The following is a 19,182-nucleotide window of genomic DNA, read 5'->3' on the forward strand; positions in this document are numbered from 1 at the left end:
GTCATAATCTAGTATAAATGGGCCTTAATCTTCATTCCATACAAATGGACACCACAGGACATTTGTGATATCATGCTTACTGGACATGGTGAACAAGCATCAGTAACTACCCTAGATAATTTGGTAAGATATATGCATGCCAGAGGGTGGAAATAAATTCTACAAAATTCAAGGGCCTGCTGCTTCAGTAAAATTACTAAGCATCCAGTGGTCTGGAGCATGTCCGGATATCCCTTCCAAGATGAAAGACTAGTTGCTGCATTGGATACCTCCAACCACTAAGAAAGAGGCACAATGCATAGTGGGCTCCTTTGGATATTGAAGGTAACATATACTTCATTTGGATGTGCTACTTGGACCCACTTGCTGAGTAACCTGAAAGAGGTTCCAGTTCTGAGTATGGCCTGGACGAATAGAAAGCTCTGCAACAGATACAGGCTGCTAAGTTAGTTGTTCTGCCACATAGCAGATCCATGCTATGTGAAGTGTTTGTAGCAAATAGATATACTCTATGGAGACTTTAGCAGGCAACTCTAGGTTAACAAGAGTCTACAGGATTCTAAACGAAGCTATGTTATCACCTGCCAATAATTATTCTTTTGGAACGTCCTCTGGCTTACTATTAGACTAGTAGGGACTTAACATGTGACCATGGCCACCAACTTACCTTTGAGTTCAACTGTTCACCATGAATTGGTGTTGTCTGATTTGCTAAGACATAAAATTAGGCATGCAGATCTGCACTCAATTACAAATGCCATTAGGATATATAAAATTGCATTTGAGCAGATTCTTAAAGCACAAAGAAACTGCATAAGAAAATGGTTAAATACCCATGGCTCTTACTCCAGCTACATGGTCTTCTCTCTTTCACCACATACCTGTGGCATCAAGTAGAGTTACTTACCATCATTTGACTGAGAAAAAAAATACTTGAGCCTGATTTTCAGACAGTTCTACATGATATGCCAGCATCATCTCAAAGTTCACAGCTGGAGTACCAGAGCCCTGCTCATGTATGGCCTTGATAGGCAGTGGTGAAAATTTCAGTAAGCATAACTTTGAGCAGTGACCTAGCTGTATAGCCTGGAAGGATAAATGTTCCAAGATATAGATTTTTACTGATTCACTGGCAGTGGGTAATGGTTTGGCTGAATGGTTGGGGACTTGTAAGGAATACAATTGGAAATTAGTGACAAGGAGTCTAGGAATGATATATATAGGTAAGTTTCTCTGAATGGGTACAGAATATGAATATAAGTGAGTTTCAAGTAAATGTTCCCCAAAGAGCAATATCAGAAGAAATGTTAATAATTAAGTGGACAAGATGATCCATTCTGTGGATGTCAGCCTCTTTCAAAAGCTACCCTTGCTACTGCTATGAATAATAAGCTGTCCTTTGTCACTGACCCAAGAGACACAAAACTATTGAAGGCTAACTTGTCAGAGGGCATGAATGGCGAAATCTCAGATCCTTCACAGTTCTTGAAAATAAGATTATTTTAGACTGGTTTAATTTCATGTGTACTGCTCATTAGTCTTTTCAAAGAGAACAATTATACAGCTATGATATAGAATAACATTTTCATAAACAAGTAAATGTGTTAGGTTTTGAGAAATAAATTCAATCTATTCTATGATAATATAACAATTACTTTATATGCATAGATCTCTTTATTTCTCATTTGTAATGACAAATATTTGGTTAGGATGCTTTGGTCAGGGGCGCCTGGGTGGCTCAGTTGGTTAAGTGATCGGCTCAGGTCATGATCCTGGAGTCCCGGGATCGAGTCCCGCTTCGGGCTCCCTGCTCGACAGGGAGTCTGCTTCTCCCTCTGACCCTCCTCCCTCCTATGCTCTCTGTCTCTCATTCTCTCTCTCAAATAAATAAGTAAAATCTTAAAAAAAAAAAAAAAGGATGCTTTGGTCATAGTAGCAGAAACAAAACTCTTTCTACTTTATGCAGAAAGGATAATTTATTATAAAATTACAAGGGTACCTTACCAACAGTTAAACAACAGTTTAAATTTTTTTTAAATTTTTTTTTAAAGATTTTATTTATTTATTTGACAGACAGAGACACAGCGAGAGAGGGAACACAAGCAGGGGGAGTGGGAGGGAGAAGCAGGCTTCCCGCTGAGCAGGGAGCCCGATGCGGGGCTCGATCCCAGGACCCTGGGATCATGACCTGAGCCAAAGGCAGACGCTTAACGACTGAGCCACCCAGGCGCCCCTAAACAACAGTTTAAAACAGGACACTAATAAATATCAAATTTTGCTAGCTTAATCAAACAGGGGGATTTATTATTAGGATACAAGGGTGCCATACCAAGCCAAGGGCAGGCTTCATGAAGGGCTGGAACAAGGAAATGGAGGACTATTAGAAAGCAGGAATCACATTCTCCTGATCTCTCATCTCAGCTTTTTACTTTGCAAGTGCTTCACTGCTCTCTCACTGCAGATTTACGATTTTTCCTCCCCAAACCACAAGGTGGGACATGGCAGCCCATAGCTCCCAAGTTTGTTTCCTCTATTCCAGAGACTAATCAGATCAAAGCTAGACTCTCTTATCTTCAATCTCAAATTCCTAGGAAAGTTTTAAGATCTTACCAAATTAGAGATGACTTTTCTGGGATAGGAAGATGGACTCTGGGACGCCAAGAGACAGAGAACAATTTATATATATGCTGTTCCTTACAGACCCTAAGTTCAAATAGCTTATTTAGATGTAGGAGTGGATATTAGAGAGATGTTCTCACAACCAGTAACTAGTAGAAATAATGAGGTGGTTCAGAAGAGAGAGGTGTTCTAATCTTTTTTAATATTTCCCATGGGACAGAATCAATTGACATGGGTAATGCTACTATCTTAATTGAGACAAATTTTTTTTCATTTTTTGTAATAGGTATGATTTATCTCTTGGGAAGATAAGCACAAATGCTGGCATGAGTAACTTAAGCACAAAAATTAATATTATATTTAATCATTTTCCAAGAAAGAAAGAAAAGGAGAGACTGATTACATGGAGAGTATTTAGGAGAAAGGGAAAAAAAAATTAATTACATGGTGGATTTCAGAAATTCCTCAGGACCAAACATAGAAATCTGACCAAGGGTCTCTCAGATTATCTTCATTAAGAGGTTTTGGAAAACTCATCAAACTCAGTAAATTTCCTTCATAACCCATTTGGAATTATTCCTAATGAAATGATAAAAATATGTAAAAAAGAAAAAAAAAAGGATTTCTCAGATTAGAGAGGAACTCTGATTCATCTAGCTTGAATCAGCTGCTTAAGAACATAGCTGCCAACATTTCCATCATAGTGGAGTAAGGACTGGGAAACCATTCTGAGAAGCAGACATAGGAAAGGGCAAAGAAAATTATTTTCTGGATTCTTCAGTGTTCCAGGCTCCCCTAGAAGAGCAAAATTATATTGTTTACCAAAATCATGACAAAATAAAATTTGAATGATAGGAAATTTATGTATTTAAAATTCAGAAAAGCTGATGGAAATATTCTGCCCAGCCCTACCCATATTGAAATAAAATTGAAAATGTCAGAAGTATAAGGAAATGCTGTCAAAGTTTTATTCAAAAGTCTATTTGTGCTGAAGATTTCTTAAAGTATTTCTCTTGTATGCTGAAATACATTCATATTATTTATTATGTCCTTTGATGAGATACAAGGAGTTAAGCTTAATGTTCATGATGTCACTCTACTGCTTCCTGTAATTTTGTTTCTAGAAATAAGAATTGGCAAGGGAAGTAGGACCACTCTATGGTAATGAACAAGTAATAGTATGGACATGTTAAGAGCCTCAGAAGCTGGTAATTCAGTTTTAACTTTCCATCACTTCAGTATATACAATGTTTCAAAAGAAAAAAGTCATTCAATATTATGTTGAAGGTTTTGTATTTCAACCTCTGTATTTCTTCGTGAAAATATTTCCTTAATGCTGTCATCTTTCTGATCATCATAAAGTGTCATGTTCAGTACATTTTCAGTACAATCTTCTAATGAAATTGTTGACAGGTATGAAAATACTTTTTCCATTAGAGGTTCCCTGAGAAAAGGAATTGGAGAGCTCTTTTTTGCTAGAGTATCATCAGAAAACCAGTCATCAGCTGCTTCTATACTTTGGCTGTAATAAGAATCAGATGGTATTGTTGATAAGCTTAAGGTAACACTGCTGGGATGTGTTGCCAAGCTAGTCTCTGAGGGGTCAGAAATGACCTTTTTTGTTGCAAGGCAGAATTCATCTTTAGAGTGATCTTTTATTACTGTAAAAGAAAATTAGATTTACTATGAATATTACATATTCATCAGCCAAATCTTACTTATAAGGACAATATTTCTTTTTCAAATTCAGACTTTTTAGGGTTAAAATGGACAGGAGGATGCAATAGTGAAAATTCTGAGTTGCTATCATCATCTGTGCGATGTTAAATATGTAACTGGGGATTAACAATTTCACAATGATGAAGAACAGAAAAGGCTATTCTAAATAAAATCAATCTGCTTTAATAGGAGATTTTAAATAGGCTAGAAGGCTCAGTTCTGGAATGTCCCTTAATATCAGAAAACATAGTTTCTTAAATATTTATAGATAAGTATTGCCTGATTTTTAAAAAATAAATTAAAAAAATACATGCCTCTGTAAGCAGGCAGATTACAAAATGTTTGGTCCACAGTGGGAAGGGCCTATGGGTTGGCTTTACACCAATTAAAATAACAACTAATATTCCTAGAGTGCCTTACAATATGCAAAGCAGTTTGATATATTTCCATATCTCATTTATCCTGTAAATAATTTTTCAAGGAGGTTATTATTAGAACCACTTCATAAAGGAGAAGACTGAGATTTAGAGATGGATGACTCACCACAAATCAGATACACAACAGACTTCACCTAGACTTCTAGTACTCTAAGATTCATGCTTCTCCAATTATTACATTATTTATGCTGCACAGTTGATATTTAAAAATGTTAAGTTTTAGAAAATATCACACTATATAGTATCCTAAGGACCTTTTATAATATTTTACATATTGACTTTTTTTAACATATTGACTTTTGAAATTAAAGTACAACATTAATTTTTAAAGCTGTTCTAAATACCTTATTATATTTTATATATCCAACGTTTCTTATATTATGTAGGACGGTAATGTTTTGAGGTACTAAGACATCATGTACAGTATCTAAAGGATTATAAAATACCCATGTCTTTTGACCCTCTAGGATTACCATATGGCATTGACTATGATACTTCTTCTGTTTTTGTTTTTTTTTTTTAAGAGATGGGGAGAGAGAGAGGGAGAGGATGAGTGGAGGGAGAAAGAGAGAATTTAAATACGCTACATGCCCAGCGTGGAGCCCTACGCCAGGCTTGATCTCACAACCCTGAGATCATGACGTGAGCTGAAATCAAGAATTGGATGCTTAACCCACTGAACTACCAAGATGCCCCTGACAATGATACTTTTGGGTATAAATAAGGAACAAAAATTTAAATTTCACATTTTAATTTAAGATGCGACATTGCAAGTCTTGTTTTTTAAGAAACATATGCCCACGCACATACTAATACATTACTGTTTCCCTTGAATTTCCATAATATTAAAATAATATTTAGATAGCATTTAGGTAGGCCTCTTGGTTCTTTAAGATGCAAATTGCTTTAAGTTGATTATGATTTCTTCTAATAAATTGTTGAGAAAAATTACCTTTTATATGTGCGGTTTCCTTTTTTCTTTGCTCCTCCTATATAAAAAAAGTTATTTGTATTTAAAAAACTGAATGTTTCTATGTAATTTGTTTAATATATTTAATGTATATTTATATAAGAATAATATATTTTAACTTCATAATAAGTTTTTGATGGAATTTTTTTTCCACGATGAGTTTATTTCACCAAAATATACTGACAGAAAAAAAAGTGTTTAGGTCTCATCTGGAAAGAATGTGAATTGGTTCAAGAAGGCAGTCTCAGGATAGGGAATGAAAGGGTGAAATAGAGTTCATAAGGATTATTTCTCCCTCTCCTCACTAACTCAGAGTCACTTGATTAGAACTAGAGAGGTCTAAAAAAGGAGTTAGAATTCCTAGACTTACTCATTTCATTAACCAACAACAACAAAAAAGTGAATTCTGGCTGAAGACTTTTATAAAAGTGTGCTATTCTTTTGAAGCAAATAAAACAGTTGCTCAAACAATATGTTCCATATGTGTTCTGGGAAGTGTCATGGTGTAGTAGTTTTCAAACTCCAGGGCATCAGAATCACCTGATGTGCTTATTAAAATGCTGATACTTGGGCATAATATCAGACCCTACTAAAACAGATTCTCTGGGAGGGGTTTGGGAATATCCATTGTAACACACTCTGCAAGTGGTTCTGATTAGGTTTTCCTACTGCATAGGGTGTTTGGGATGGAGTGGGTAAAGATGAGGCTGGAGAGATAATAACATTGTCTTCTTGTGTTTTAGGAGAACAGTGTTAGTACTCCATGCTGATCTGCATTGTCCTATCCCCCAAAATGGTTTGCTTAAGATATACATATATATAGGGTATGTATGTGTATGTGTGTATATATATTATGTATATAATACATATATTTCATATATGTCTTATATGTATATAGGATAACACATAAGTACTTTTTTCACAATCAACTTTACTTATTTGTCACTTTTACCTTTTATTAATATAAATGCCAGTATAGGGTCCTGACTTACCTTACCTGGACTTAGGACCAATTCAATTTGTGACTCCTATATAAATTATATTAGAACACTGCCCCTCAGACTTTTATGGCCCTATATTTTACCTGGGGAATTTGTTCAAATGCAGATTATAACCCAGTTGGTCTGGAGTGGGGTCTGAGATTGTGCATTTCTAACAGATGCGCCCAGGTAATGATGAGATTGCTGGTCTGGGGACCACGGAATAAGGCCCTAGACTGATTGAAATTCCACCCAAATTTAAGGGAATAGCAAAACAAACATTCTTACATATTGCTACTTATAAATAGGTAGAATTTTTCTGGAGGGCCATATAACAAATCTACTTCTAGAAATGTATTATGCCAGGTTAATAATTTTGGATTTATGTAAATATTCAGTTACCAGAATGTTCTTTACAACATTGTTAAGCATTTTTAAAGTCTGCAACTTAAAATTCTAAAAGAAATACTTAAATGTATTATGATACATAGATAGTAGTACAATCAATATTCTTCCAACTATTAAAAATGATGCTATAATTCCAGAAGTAAGGGCTCAAAAAATGACAGGGACATATAAAAAAAGACAGGGGGGACGCCTGGGTGGCTCAGTCGGTTAAGCGTCTGCCTTCGGCTCAGGTCATGATCCCAGGGTCCTGGGATCGAGTCCCGCATCAGGCTCCCTGCTCTTCAGGGAGCCTGCTTCTCCCTCTGCCTCTGCCTCTCTCTCTGTCTCTCATGAAAAAATAAAAAAAAAAATCTTAAAAAAAAAAAAAAAGACAGGGAAACATCCTTGAAGGGGTTCCCACTGGTTAAATTTGGGCATCAAAATAAGTATAGTAATGGATTATCATCTGCTGAATAACACAGAAACCCATGAGTCTACACAGATAATAAAGACAGAGAGCTTTTTTCTTATAGTAGAAAGCCAAATGGAAGATGGAAGTAGTAGAATTAGAAAAACATTATTTGCTACAGTTTTGTAAAGATCAGTTCAGGCAAGAATAATTTATATAGCTGGTAAGTAGAGTTTGATGAAGAAAGATATTTTCATGGTTATTACTTGGTTCAAAGTGTCATCACACAGGTTATTTAATTGCTAGGGTAAAAACAGGAATAATACAATGGGTGAATAGACATCATGTGTGATAAACTAAAATCATTAGTGAAAAGCAGATGAACATTGTATGTCTTCAGATGTGATAAAATGAATCTGATCACAAGGAAAGTCAAAATGAGTCTATGATCTATAAAGTAACTGTATTCTTCAAAAGTGTCAATATCATGGATGATGACAAAAGGACATTTTAAAATATTTTGAACTGAACAATGATGAAAACAAAACATAAAAATTTGTGAGATGCAGCAAAAGCAATGCTTAGAGGAAAATTTAAATATTAGATGTTTATATTATAAAAGAAGAAAAGTCCAAGAATAATAAAATTGAATATTTCTAGCAAGACTGATTTAGGATATAATCAGGAATGAAATGAGTGCCATCACTAAAGATTCTACAGATATTAGAAGGATAATAAGTGGATACTATTAAAAACTTTATGCCAATAAACTTAACAATTTAGATTAAATGGACAAATTCATTGAAAAACATAAATTTCTAAAACATACAAAATAAAACATTTAAATATCTATTAAAGGTCCTATATTTATAGTCAAAAACTTTCTCTGGAAGAAAACTCTAGACCTAGATGAACTCATTGCTGAATTCTAGGAAAACCTTTGAGAAAGCAGTATTGCCAATTATACACAAAAATTTTTCAAAAAGTAGAGGAGCAGGAAATATTTCATAGCTATTTTGTGACCAGAATAACTGTGATTTTAAAATCTAACAACAAAGAGGGGCATCTGGGTGGCTCAGTCTGTTAAGTGTTTGCCTTTAGCTCAGGTCATGGTCCCAGGGTCCTGGGATTGAGCCCGGCATCAGGCTCCCTGCTCAGCGGGGAGTCTGCTTCTCCCTCTATTCCTCCCGCTGCTCCTGTTCTCTCTCTCTCTCAAATAAATTCTTTAAAAAGTCTAACAAAGATATTATAAGATAAGAAAATTATAATGTCCCTCAAGAAAATAGATGCAAAAGTGACTTAAAATATATCAGTAAATCAAATCCAATGGGTTTATTCCAGGAATATAAGGTTGGTTTAACATTTGAAATTCAATGTAATTCATACTAACAAAAGAGAAAATCCATGTGAACAATGTCAAAAGATGCAGAAAAACCATTTGGCAAAATTCAGCAAACTTCATGACTAAAAAAACAGAAACAACAAACTCTCATTAGACTAAGAATAGAAGGGAATTTTCTTGACCTGACAATATGCATCTACAAAAATTCCATAGTTAACCTTCTACTTACTGGTGAAGAGTTGAATGTATTCTCTCTGAGATGAGGGATATAAAAAGGATAACTGTTCTCGACACTTCTATTCATCATTGTATGTGAGGCCTTACCCAGTAAAACAAGATAAAAAATTAAAAGCATAAAGATTAGAAAATAAGTAAAATTGATGTTTTTCACAGATGATATGATTGTGTTGAAGAAAACCCTATGGAGTCCACAAAAAAAAACTACTAAAAGTAATAAGTAAATTTATTTATAAAGGTCACAGAACACAGATCAATATAAATATCAATTGCCAAAGATGGCAATTCACTCCAATCTTATCTATAAACTAAATGTAATTCCCATCACAATCTCAAAAAGATTTTTTGTAGCTAGAGATTAATTTATCTTAAAATTTATATGAACAGGCAAAAAAACAATAAAAGCTAAAAAAAATTGACAAAAATGAAATTGGAGGAACCATACTGCTCAATTTTATGACCTACTATGTAGCTAGAGTGTGGTATTGGTAGAAATAGACACACAGGTCAGCAGTACAGACAGAGATCCAGAAATAGACCCACACATATTTTTCCAACAGATTTCTGACAAAAGTTGCAAAAGCAATTCAATGTAAAAAGGATAGCCTTTTCGATAAATAGTGCTGGAACAATTAGACATCAGGAGTCCCCAAATGAATTTTGACTTACACCTCATACCTTATTAAAAAAATTAACTAAAAGTGGATCAAAGATAGAAATATAAAATGTAAAACTTAATAGCAAAAACAATCATGAAAAAAAAAGTTGGAGAACTTCCTGAAATTAAAACTTACTTCAAAGCTATAATAATTAAGAAGATGTGGTACTGATATAAGGATAGATACATAGATCAATGGAATAGAACTGACATTCCAGAAATAAAAGTTCACATTCATAGTCAATTGATTTTTGACAAGTGTTCCAAGACAATCATTGGGGAAAGAATAGTCTTTTCAACAAATGGTGTTGGGACAACCAGATATGTACATGCAAATGAATGAAGTTGGGCCCATACCTCACACCATATCAAAATGCAACTCAAAATAGATTAAACATTTAAATATAAGAGCTAAAACTATTAAAACTCTTAGAAGAAAATATAGGCATAAATCTTTACATCTTAGATTAGAAAAAGGTTTTAGATATGACACTGAAGTTTTTAATCTTGATGAAGTCCCAATAGTTCATTTTTGCTTCGGTTTCCCTTACCTCCAGAGACATGTCTAGTAAGAAGCTGCTATGGCCAACGTGAAAGAGGTTGCTGCCTGTGATCTCCTCTAGGATTTTGATGGTTTCCTGTCTCACATTTAGGTCTTTCAACCATTTTGAATTTATTTTTGTGTATGGTGTAAGAAAGTGGTCCAGTTGCATTCTTTTGCATGTTGCTGTCCAGTTTTCCCAACACCATTTGTTGAAGAGACTATCTTTTTTCCATTATATATTCTTTCCTACTTTGTCAAAAATTAGTGGACCATATAGTTGTGGATCCATTTCTGGGTCTTCTCTTCTGTTCCACTGATCTACATGTCTGCTTTTGTGCCATGACCATATTGTTTTGATTACTACAGCTTTGTAGAATATCTTGATATTTGGGATTGTGATATCTCCATTTTTGTTCTTATCAAGATTGCTTTGGCTATTTGAGGTCTTTTAATTTTAGGATTATTTGCAAAACATAAATTTGATCTGTTCATACGTTGGAATACTATAAAAAAGTCTATAATGAACTATGGGTATATGCACCAACCTGGATGAATCTCAGAAACATAATGTTGCACAAAAAGGTAAGAGTATATTAGACATGGAGTCTAAAAACATGTAAAATTTAATAATACATTGTTCAAGGATCTATAGTATTTGTGGTAAAACCATAAAGCAAAGCAAAGAAATGGTTAACTGCAATTACAGGATAATGGGTCCTTCAGTGAAGGGTGGGGGTACAGACTGTAAGAGATAAATGAAGACTCAGGACATCTCAAAGGTACTGGTAATATTCTATTTCTTATTCTGGGTGGTGGGCTTAGTCTTTAAATTGTTTATGGGTACTCTTCTGTTTATATGCTGTATTTCACAATAAACGCTTTTTTAGAAATGAAGCTGTAGTTCTAAATATTAAGCCGTATCTTTTGTTACAATTTTCATCCTCCTGCCTGTCTGTCTCTAGGAGGTGAGGAAGAGGCCACTACACAGGCAGAAATTGAGATGAAAAAAAGAGGGGCAATATGAAAAAGAATCCTTTTGTACTGAAACTGACTGTGGCTGAAGTCAGCACTACTTTATTCTTTTCATACCATGTTTTCATACTATGTTTTATAATACCTTTTTTTCTGAATTAGGTTCCTATCACTATCAAGAATTCTGGCTAATACTTTATATTTACTTGTGTATTATTTATCTCTCCCATTAGACTATAAATCTCATGGGAATAGGGACTCTTGTCTTCCTTGTTCACTACCAAATTTCCAGTTGCCTAGAACAGTGCCTGGCATATAAGCCTTCATCAGGTATTTGCTGAATGAACAATAAACAGTTAAACAGTACTACTATATATGTACTTCTTCCATCATAGTACTCATGACATTTTTGTAATTATCTGTCTGTATCTATCATTAGGTATGAAGACATCATTATGTCTGTATCTATCATTAGGTATAAAGACATCATTATACTACAGTACCTAGCAAAATGCCTAGATGTGTTGGGTACTCAGTAAATTCAATTAATACTAAATACGTACATAGAAACATTTTTCTCTGCAATGCAATCTCAATTTCAAACAACCCTTCATTTGAAAGAACTATTAATCTTTAGAATTGATTTGATCATTAAGCCCACCTGCTTAAAACCCCCCAGTAATCATAATGGTAAACTTGTATGATGCTCATTATGTGACCAGGCATGATTCTGAGTGTTTTTTACATACTAATTAATTTACTTCCCATAACAATTCTATGGAGATAAAATCATCCTCATTTTGCAGATGAGGAAACAGACACACAGAAGTTAAGTAACTTGCCTAAGATTATACAGCTAGTAGTGGTAGAGCCAGGATTCTAACCTGCATCAACTGGCTCTACAGTCTATGCTCTTGACCCTAATCCCATAATGCCTCCAGTGGATCTGTAAAGCCTATGGAGTAAAATCCAAAATCCTTAGGCTGTAAATGAGGTTTCTCACAACCCCATCTCCAGGATCTTTCCCCACCACTTCTCTCTATGAACCCTAGGCCCCAAACACTGTAACAATTTTACTGAATATGTTACTTACTTTCATAGCTGCAAGCCTTTGAACATAGAATGAATGTCCTTTGTTCTCTTTCCTCCTGGCACACTTAACATTCCTTTCTCAAAATCCAGCTAAAAATTTCTTCTCTGTGAAGCCTTCCTCAATTTATGCTCCCTTGTCTGCACTTCTTCAATTCTGTGGCTCTTACCACATTATGATGTAATTTTTAGCTTATATGTTTTTCTTCTCTACTAACTTTGGGCTCATCTAGGTCTGAACTCATATCTTATTTGTTTATGTAGCCTCAGTGCCAAACCTAGTGTTGTCATATTTAAGGCACTTGAAAAATATTTGTTCAACAAATGAACACTGAGTTCAATTTGAATTCAATATTCAATAGGTATAATGAAACTTTGATATCCTATCAATTTGTTGCTATTTATTTATTAATGCTATAATAATAATGATGATGCTATAAACCACTAATATTTGTTTTGTTTAGTTATATCATAGTTTTACATTTCTACTGGTATCTCCCCCTTGTTTTACTTTGTCCATATAACACTTGTGTATGGTGTAAGAAAGTGGTCCAGTTTCATTCTTTTGCATGTTGCTGTCCAGTTTTCCCAACACCATTTGTTGAAGAGACTATCTTTTTTCCATTGTATATTCTTTCCTACTTTGTTGAAAATTAGTGGACCATATAGTTGTGGATCCATTTCTGGGTTTTACTTTGTCCATATAACACTTGTTTTACTTTGTCCACATAACTCTCTTTTGACACCACATAACAAAAAGTTAATTATGTGTCTTCCTTTCCCACTTGTACTACACTAGCATATCTTACCATCTTTAACTGGGGGTTCCCAGAGCTTAGAATATAATGAAGTCTTAATAAATCCTTGTTAAGTTTTACTTAATTTCAGTTAGTTGGTTTTGTTAGATTATCTGATTATCTGAGTATCCTCTTATTTCCAAATCGCTTTCCTCTGATGGGCCTGGCAATTTTGCTTTGTTTTTCTTATGCCATTTATCTTCATCCCTGTAATAATCCCCATCTGAGGAATATAGGTTCTTAAGCTAGAGATGTAGAGAAACAACTACAAAAGCATTTTCTTTTAGTTTTTCAGTTTCCTATAATATAAAAACTAACTAGTCTGGGTAATTTAAATTTAGCTCCACGTTACTATCTCTCAAATTTAAAAATAGCAGTGGATACTCTGTCTTTCAAATTTAAATGTTAATGACAATTTCTTTTTTTTTTTTTAAGATTTTATTTATTTATTTGAGACAGAGAGAATGAGATACAGAGAGCATGAGAGGGAGGAGGGTCAGAGGGAGAAGCAGACCCCCCGCTGAGCAGGGAGCCCGATGCGGGACTCGATCCCGGGACTCCAGGATCATGACCCGAGCCGAAGGCAGTCGCCTAACCAACTGAGCCACCCAGGCGCCCCGACAATTTCAAACAATGTTAATGACATGGTATCAAATAAATTATTTGAAAATATTTCTATAAAATATCATACACTACCTGTGATTGGAATTCTCCAGTATGAAAATTTCGAGAAATAAAGATACATTGAGAATGACTTTTAATCTTTCCCTTTAATGATCTTTGCCTGCATCTCTCATCAATTCCTTTAAATTTGGAATTTTGAAATATTTCTCTGAAAAATATTTTATAGAGAATTATTATCAAACATGAGTTCCATTATAAATCACTTAAATTATTATTTCCAATAGTTATACATAAAAGTTTAAAATCAGAATTACTATATATTTATTTTTAAAACACCAATCAACATATATATTCCCTTCTCATATGTTACTGATTTCACTACACCTATTTTATTCATAGAATGTAAATTAAGCTACTTCTTATGCAGTCATTCCAAACTTAACTATTTATTTTATTTATTTTTTTCAAGGAATTATGGCCTTTATTTTTTTTAATTTTATTTTATTATGTTAGTCACCATAAACACTATTTAAAAAATAATGCTGATTGCCATTTCTTCTTACAAAAGTACTAGAAAATTTCTAAATTCAAGAGACTGTATTGCATTACTTAATGAGGTACAATTAGGATTCACTCATTCATTGAATTCAGTTCATTTAACAGATATTTATTCAGTACTATGTGTCAGGCATTATGCTGCATGTTGTATATATAGTGGCAAGGAAAAAAAAGCACAGCCACTACCCTCATAGAACTGTTATTGCTCTCGTGGAAGTTAAACACTATTAAGGAAGACAGACATTAATAAAATGCTGACAAGAAAATGAAAAATTACAACTTTGGAAAGTGTTATCAAGGAAAGGTACCTGGTGGACTGTGGGAGTATGCAACAAAGGGAATTAATCTGGTTGAAGAGGTTAAGGAAGGCTTTTCTGAGGAAGGGATGATTGAATTGGGCATTTGAAGCAATAGTTAGTTATTAGGTAGAGTATTGTGGAGGAAGGGAGATGCAGAAGAAAGAATGTTCCAGTCAGAAAGCATATCAAGTATAAAGACCTAGGGGCCAGATTAGGACAGTGCAACAGAAGCAGTGAAAGCAAGAGAGAAGTGGGAGATGAAATGGGCAGACCATGTAAGGCCTTAAAAGTCATGCCACTTGGGCACCTGGGTGGCTCAGTTGGTTAAGCGACTGCCTTCGGCTCAGGTCATGATCCTGGAGCCCCTGGATCGAGTCCCACATCGGGCTCCCTGCTCGGCAGGGAGTCCACTTCTCCCTCTGACCCTCCTCCCTCTCATGCTCTCTGTCTCTCATTCTCTGTCTCACAAATAAACAAAATCTAAAAAGAAGTCATGCCGCTTGTCTTTATCCTAAAAGCAATGGGAAGTCCTTTATAATATAGTGGGGAATGGGATGGAATGGTCTGGTAACTTGATTAGATGTGTATTTGGAAAATGTCTGGCTGAAGTGTGAAGAGATTTAATGAGGATGATAGCAAAGGTAGAGTGTCAGTTATAACTTGTACTGCAGTAATCTATGTGAGGGATAATGATAACTTAAGTAAGATGGTGGCAGTGGTAACTGAAAGAAAAGGATAGATTTGAGTGATTTATGAGGTAAATAAATATAACTTGGTGATGGTTCAAATTTGGGGGAAGCATGAAAGAGAGAGGAATATATCAAGCATGTCTTCAATTTTTAGAGAGAAAAAAAAAACCCTTCCTTGACCTCACATTCTCCTCCAGCTACTTCCCCATTTGTCAACTCCCCTTCACCAAAAACAAAACAAAACAATACAAAACAAAAAAACCCATCTTCCTTAAAGAGAGATCTATACTTGATTCAATTCTCTTACCTCCTGCGTTTTATTCAAATGTGAGCTTCTGAACCCATCACTCCACCAAAACTGTTAAAGGTCATCAATAACTTCCATGTTGACAAATCCAAAAATTATTTCTCCATCCTCATCTTTCTCAACTTCTTAAGCACTTTCAATATCATCTCCTCCTTCTTGAAACATTTTCTAATTTTTTCCCTCTATTTCTTTTAAAAATTTTAAATTCCAGTATTGTTAACATACAAGGTTATCTTAGTTTCAGGTGTAAATATAGTAATTCAACAAGTCCATACATCACTCAGTGCTCATCATGACAAGTGCACTGCTTAATCCCCATCACCTATTTCACCCATCCTCCCCTTCACCTCCCTTCTGATAACCATCACTTTGTTCTCTATAGTTAAGATTCACTTCTTGGTTTCCCTCTCTCTCTCTCTTTTGTTTTGCTCTTTGTTTTGTTCCTTAAAATCCACATATTAGTGAAATCATATGGTATTTATCTCTCTGACTTATTTTGCTTAACATTATACTCTCTAGCTCCATTCATGCAAATGGCAATATTTTATTCTTTTTTATGGCCAAATAATATTCCATTGTCTATTATACCACATCTTCTTTATCCATTCATCATTCGATGGACACTTGGGCTGCTCCCATAGTTTGGCTACTGTAAATAATGCTGCAATAAACAGAGGGGTGCATGTATCCCTCTGAATTCATGTTTTTGGATTATTTTGGGGTAAATACCCAGTAGTGCGATTACTGGATCATAGGGTAGCTCTATTTATAATTTCTTGAGGAACCTCCATACTGTCTTCCAAAGTGGCTGCACCAGTTTGCATTCCCACCAACAGTACAAGACAGTTCCTTTTTCTGCACATCCTCTCCAACACTTGTTTCTTGTGTTTTTTTTTAAGTCATCCTGACAGGTGAGAGGTAATATCACCTTGTGGTTTTGATTTGTATTTCCCTGATGATCAGTGGTGCTGAGCATCTCTTCATGTGTCTATTGGCATCTGGATGTCTTCTTTGAAGAAATGTCTGTTCATGTCTTCTGCCCATTTTTAAATTGGACTATTCGTTTTGTGGGTGTTGAGTTGTATAAATTCTTTATATATTTTGGATACTAACCCCTTATCAGATATCATTTGCAAATATCTTCTCCTGTTCCATAGGTTTCCATTTAGTTTTGTTGATTATTTCCTTTGCTATGCAGAAGCTTTTTATGTTGATGTAGTCCCAATAGCTTATTTTTTCTTTTATTTCCCTTGCCTCAGGAGACATATCTAGAAAAATGTTGCTAGAGCCAATGTCAGAGAAATTACTGCCTGTGCTCTCTTCAAGTGGTCCAGTTTCATTCTTTTGCTTGTGCCTGTCCAGTTTTCCCAACATCATTTGTTGAAGAGACTTTTTCCCATTGGATATTCTTTCCTGTTTTGTTGAAGATTAATTGACCACAAAACTGTGGGTTTATTTCTGTGTTTCCTATTCTGTTCCATTAATCTATGTGTCTATTTTTGTGCCAGTACCATACTGTTTTGATTACTACCACTTTGTAATATAATTTGAAGTCCGGAATTGTGATACCTCCAGCTTTATTTTTCTTTTTCAAAATTGCTTTGGCTATTCAGGGTCTTTTGTAGTTCCATATAAATTTTGTGATTTTTTTTCTAGTTCTGTGAAAAAATGTTTTTGGTGTTTTGATAGGAATTGCATTCAATCTGTAAATTGCTTTGGGTAGTATGGACATTTTAACAATAATTGTTCTAAGCAATGAGCATGGAATGTCTTTCCATTTCTTTGTCTCTTTAATTTCTTCCATCAATGTTTTATAGTTTTCAGAGTATGGGTCTTTTACCTCTTTTTTTATTCCTAGGTATCCTATTGTTTTTGGTGTGATTATAAATGGGATTATTTTCTTAATTTCTCTTTCTGTGGCTTCATTATTAGTGTATTAAAATGCAACAGATCTCTACATATTGATTTTGTATCCTGTGACTTTACTAAATTCATTTATCAGTTCTAGTAGTTTTTTGGTAGAGTCTTTAGGGTTTTCTATATATAGTATCATCTGCAAATAATGAGAGTTTTACTTCTTCCTTACCAATTTAGATATCTTTTATTTCTTTTTGTTGTCTAATTGCTTTGGCTAGGACTTCTGGTACTATGTTGAGTAAAAGTGGTAAGAGTGGACATCCTTGTCTTGTTCCTGACCTTAGGAGGAAAGCTCTGTTTTTCCCCACTGAGAATGATAATAGTTGTGGGTTTTTCATGTATGGCTTTATTATGTTGAGGTATGTTCCCTCTAAACCTACTTTTTAAAGGGTTTTTATCATGAATCAATGTTGTACTTTGTCAAATGCTTTTTCTGCATCTATTGAGGTGATCAAAGTTTTTACTTTCTTTTATTGATGAGATATATCACACTGATTATTTTGTGAATATTGAACCACTCTTGCATCCCAGGAATAAATCCCACTTGGTCATGGTGAATGACTGTTTTAAGTATTGGTGGATTCTATTTGCTAGTATTTTGTTGAGATTTTTGCATTTATGTTCATCAGGGATATTGGCCTATAGTTCTCCTTTTTGTGGTATATTTATCTGGTTTTGATATCAGGATAATGCTGGCCTCATAGAATGAATTTGAAAGTTTTCCTTCTTCTATTTTTTAGAATACTTTGAGTAGAATAGGTATTAACTCTTCTTTAAATGTTTGGTAGCATTCACCCGTGAAGGCATCTGGCCCTGGACTATTGTTTGTTTGGTGTTTTTTGATTACAGATTCAATCACCTCACTGGTAATAGATCTATTCAAATTTTCTGTTTCTTCCAGTTTCAGTTTTGGTAGGTTATATTTCTCTGAATTTATCCATTTCTTCTAGGTTGTCTAATTTGTTGGCATACAGTTTTTCATAATCTCTTAAAATTATTTGTATTTCTGGGATGTTGTTATTTCTTCTCTTTTGTTCTTTCATTGGTGATTTTGTTCATTTGAATCCCCCCCCCCCTCCTTTCTGGAAGAGTCTGCCTAGAGGTTTATCAATTTTGTTGATCTTTCAAAGAACCAGCTCCTGGTTTCATTGATTTGTTTTTTTTTTTTTTAAGTTTCTATATCATTTATTTCTGCTCTAATCTTTATTATTATTTCCTTTCTTCTGCTGGTTTTAGGTTTTGTTTGTTGTTCTTTTCCTAGTTCCTTTAGGTTGTTTGAGGTTTTTCTTGCCTCATGAGGTAGGCCTGTATTACTGTAAACTTCCCTCTTAGAATTGCTTTTGCTGGGGGTGGCCAGGTGGCTCAGTCTGTTAAGTATCTAACTCTTGGTTTGAGCTCAGGTCATGATCTCAAGGTCATGAGATTGAGTCCTCTGTCAGGCTCTGTGCTGGGAGTGGAGCCTGCTTAAGATTCTCTTTCTCCCTCTCCTCTGCTCCTCCTTTCTCTCTCTCTTCCTCTAAAGAGTAAAAATAAAAAATAAATTTAAAAAATAATTGCTTTTGCTGTATCCCAAAGAATTTGGACCATTGTGGGGGTTTTTTTAAAGATTTTATTTATTAATTTATTTG

General features: G+C 34.6%; 1 protein-coding gene across 5 annotated transcripts in view; it reads right to left on the reverse strand.

The window, feature by feature from the left end:
* Positions 1 to 2,111: 2,111 nt before the first annotated feature.
* CUNH1orf185 (chromosome unknown C1orf185 homolog) overlaps positions 2,112 to 19,182 on the reverse strand; it is a 159,905-nt gene continuing 142,834 nt past the window's right edge. For all 5 annotated transcript variants that reach the window (XM_064589172.1, XM_064589171.1, XM_054512867.2 and 2 more), the window contains 3 exons: positions 13,857 to 13,992; positions 5,728 to 5,764; positions 2,112 to 4,280 (listed from right to left, as the gene is read on the reverse strand). In XM_064589172.1, coding sequence (XP_064445242.1) covers positions 3,886 to 4,280; positions 5,728 to 5,764; positions 13,857 to 13,992 — 568 coding nt within the window. In that variant the 3' untranslated portion in view covers positions 2,112 to 3,885. The remainder of the gene's footprint in view (positions 4,281 to 5,727; positions 5,765 to 13,856; positions 13,993 to 19,182) is intronic.

Source organism: Mirounga angustirostris, unplaced genomic scaffold, assembly GCF_029215605.1.
Source record: "Mirounga angustirostris isolate CCGP_5_RB_7025 unplaced genomic scaffold, mMirAng1.0.hap1 SCAF_4, whole genome shotgun sequence".
NCBI lineage: Eukaryota > Metazoa > Chordata > Mammalia > Carnivora > Phocidae > Mirounga > Mirounga angustirostris.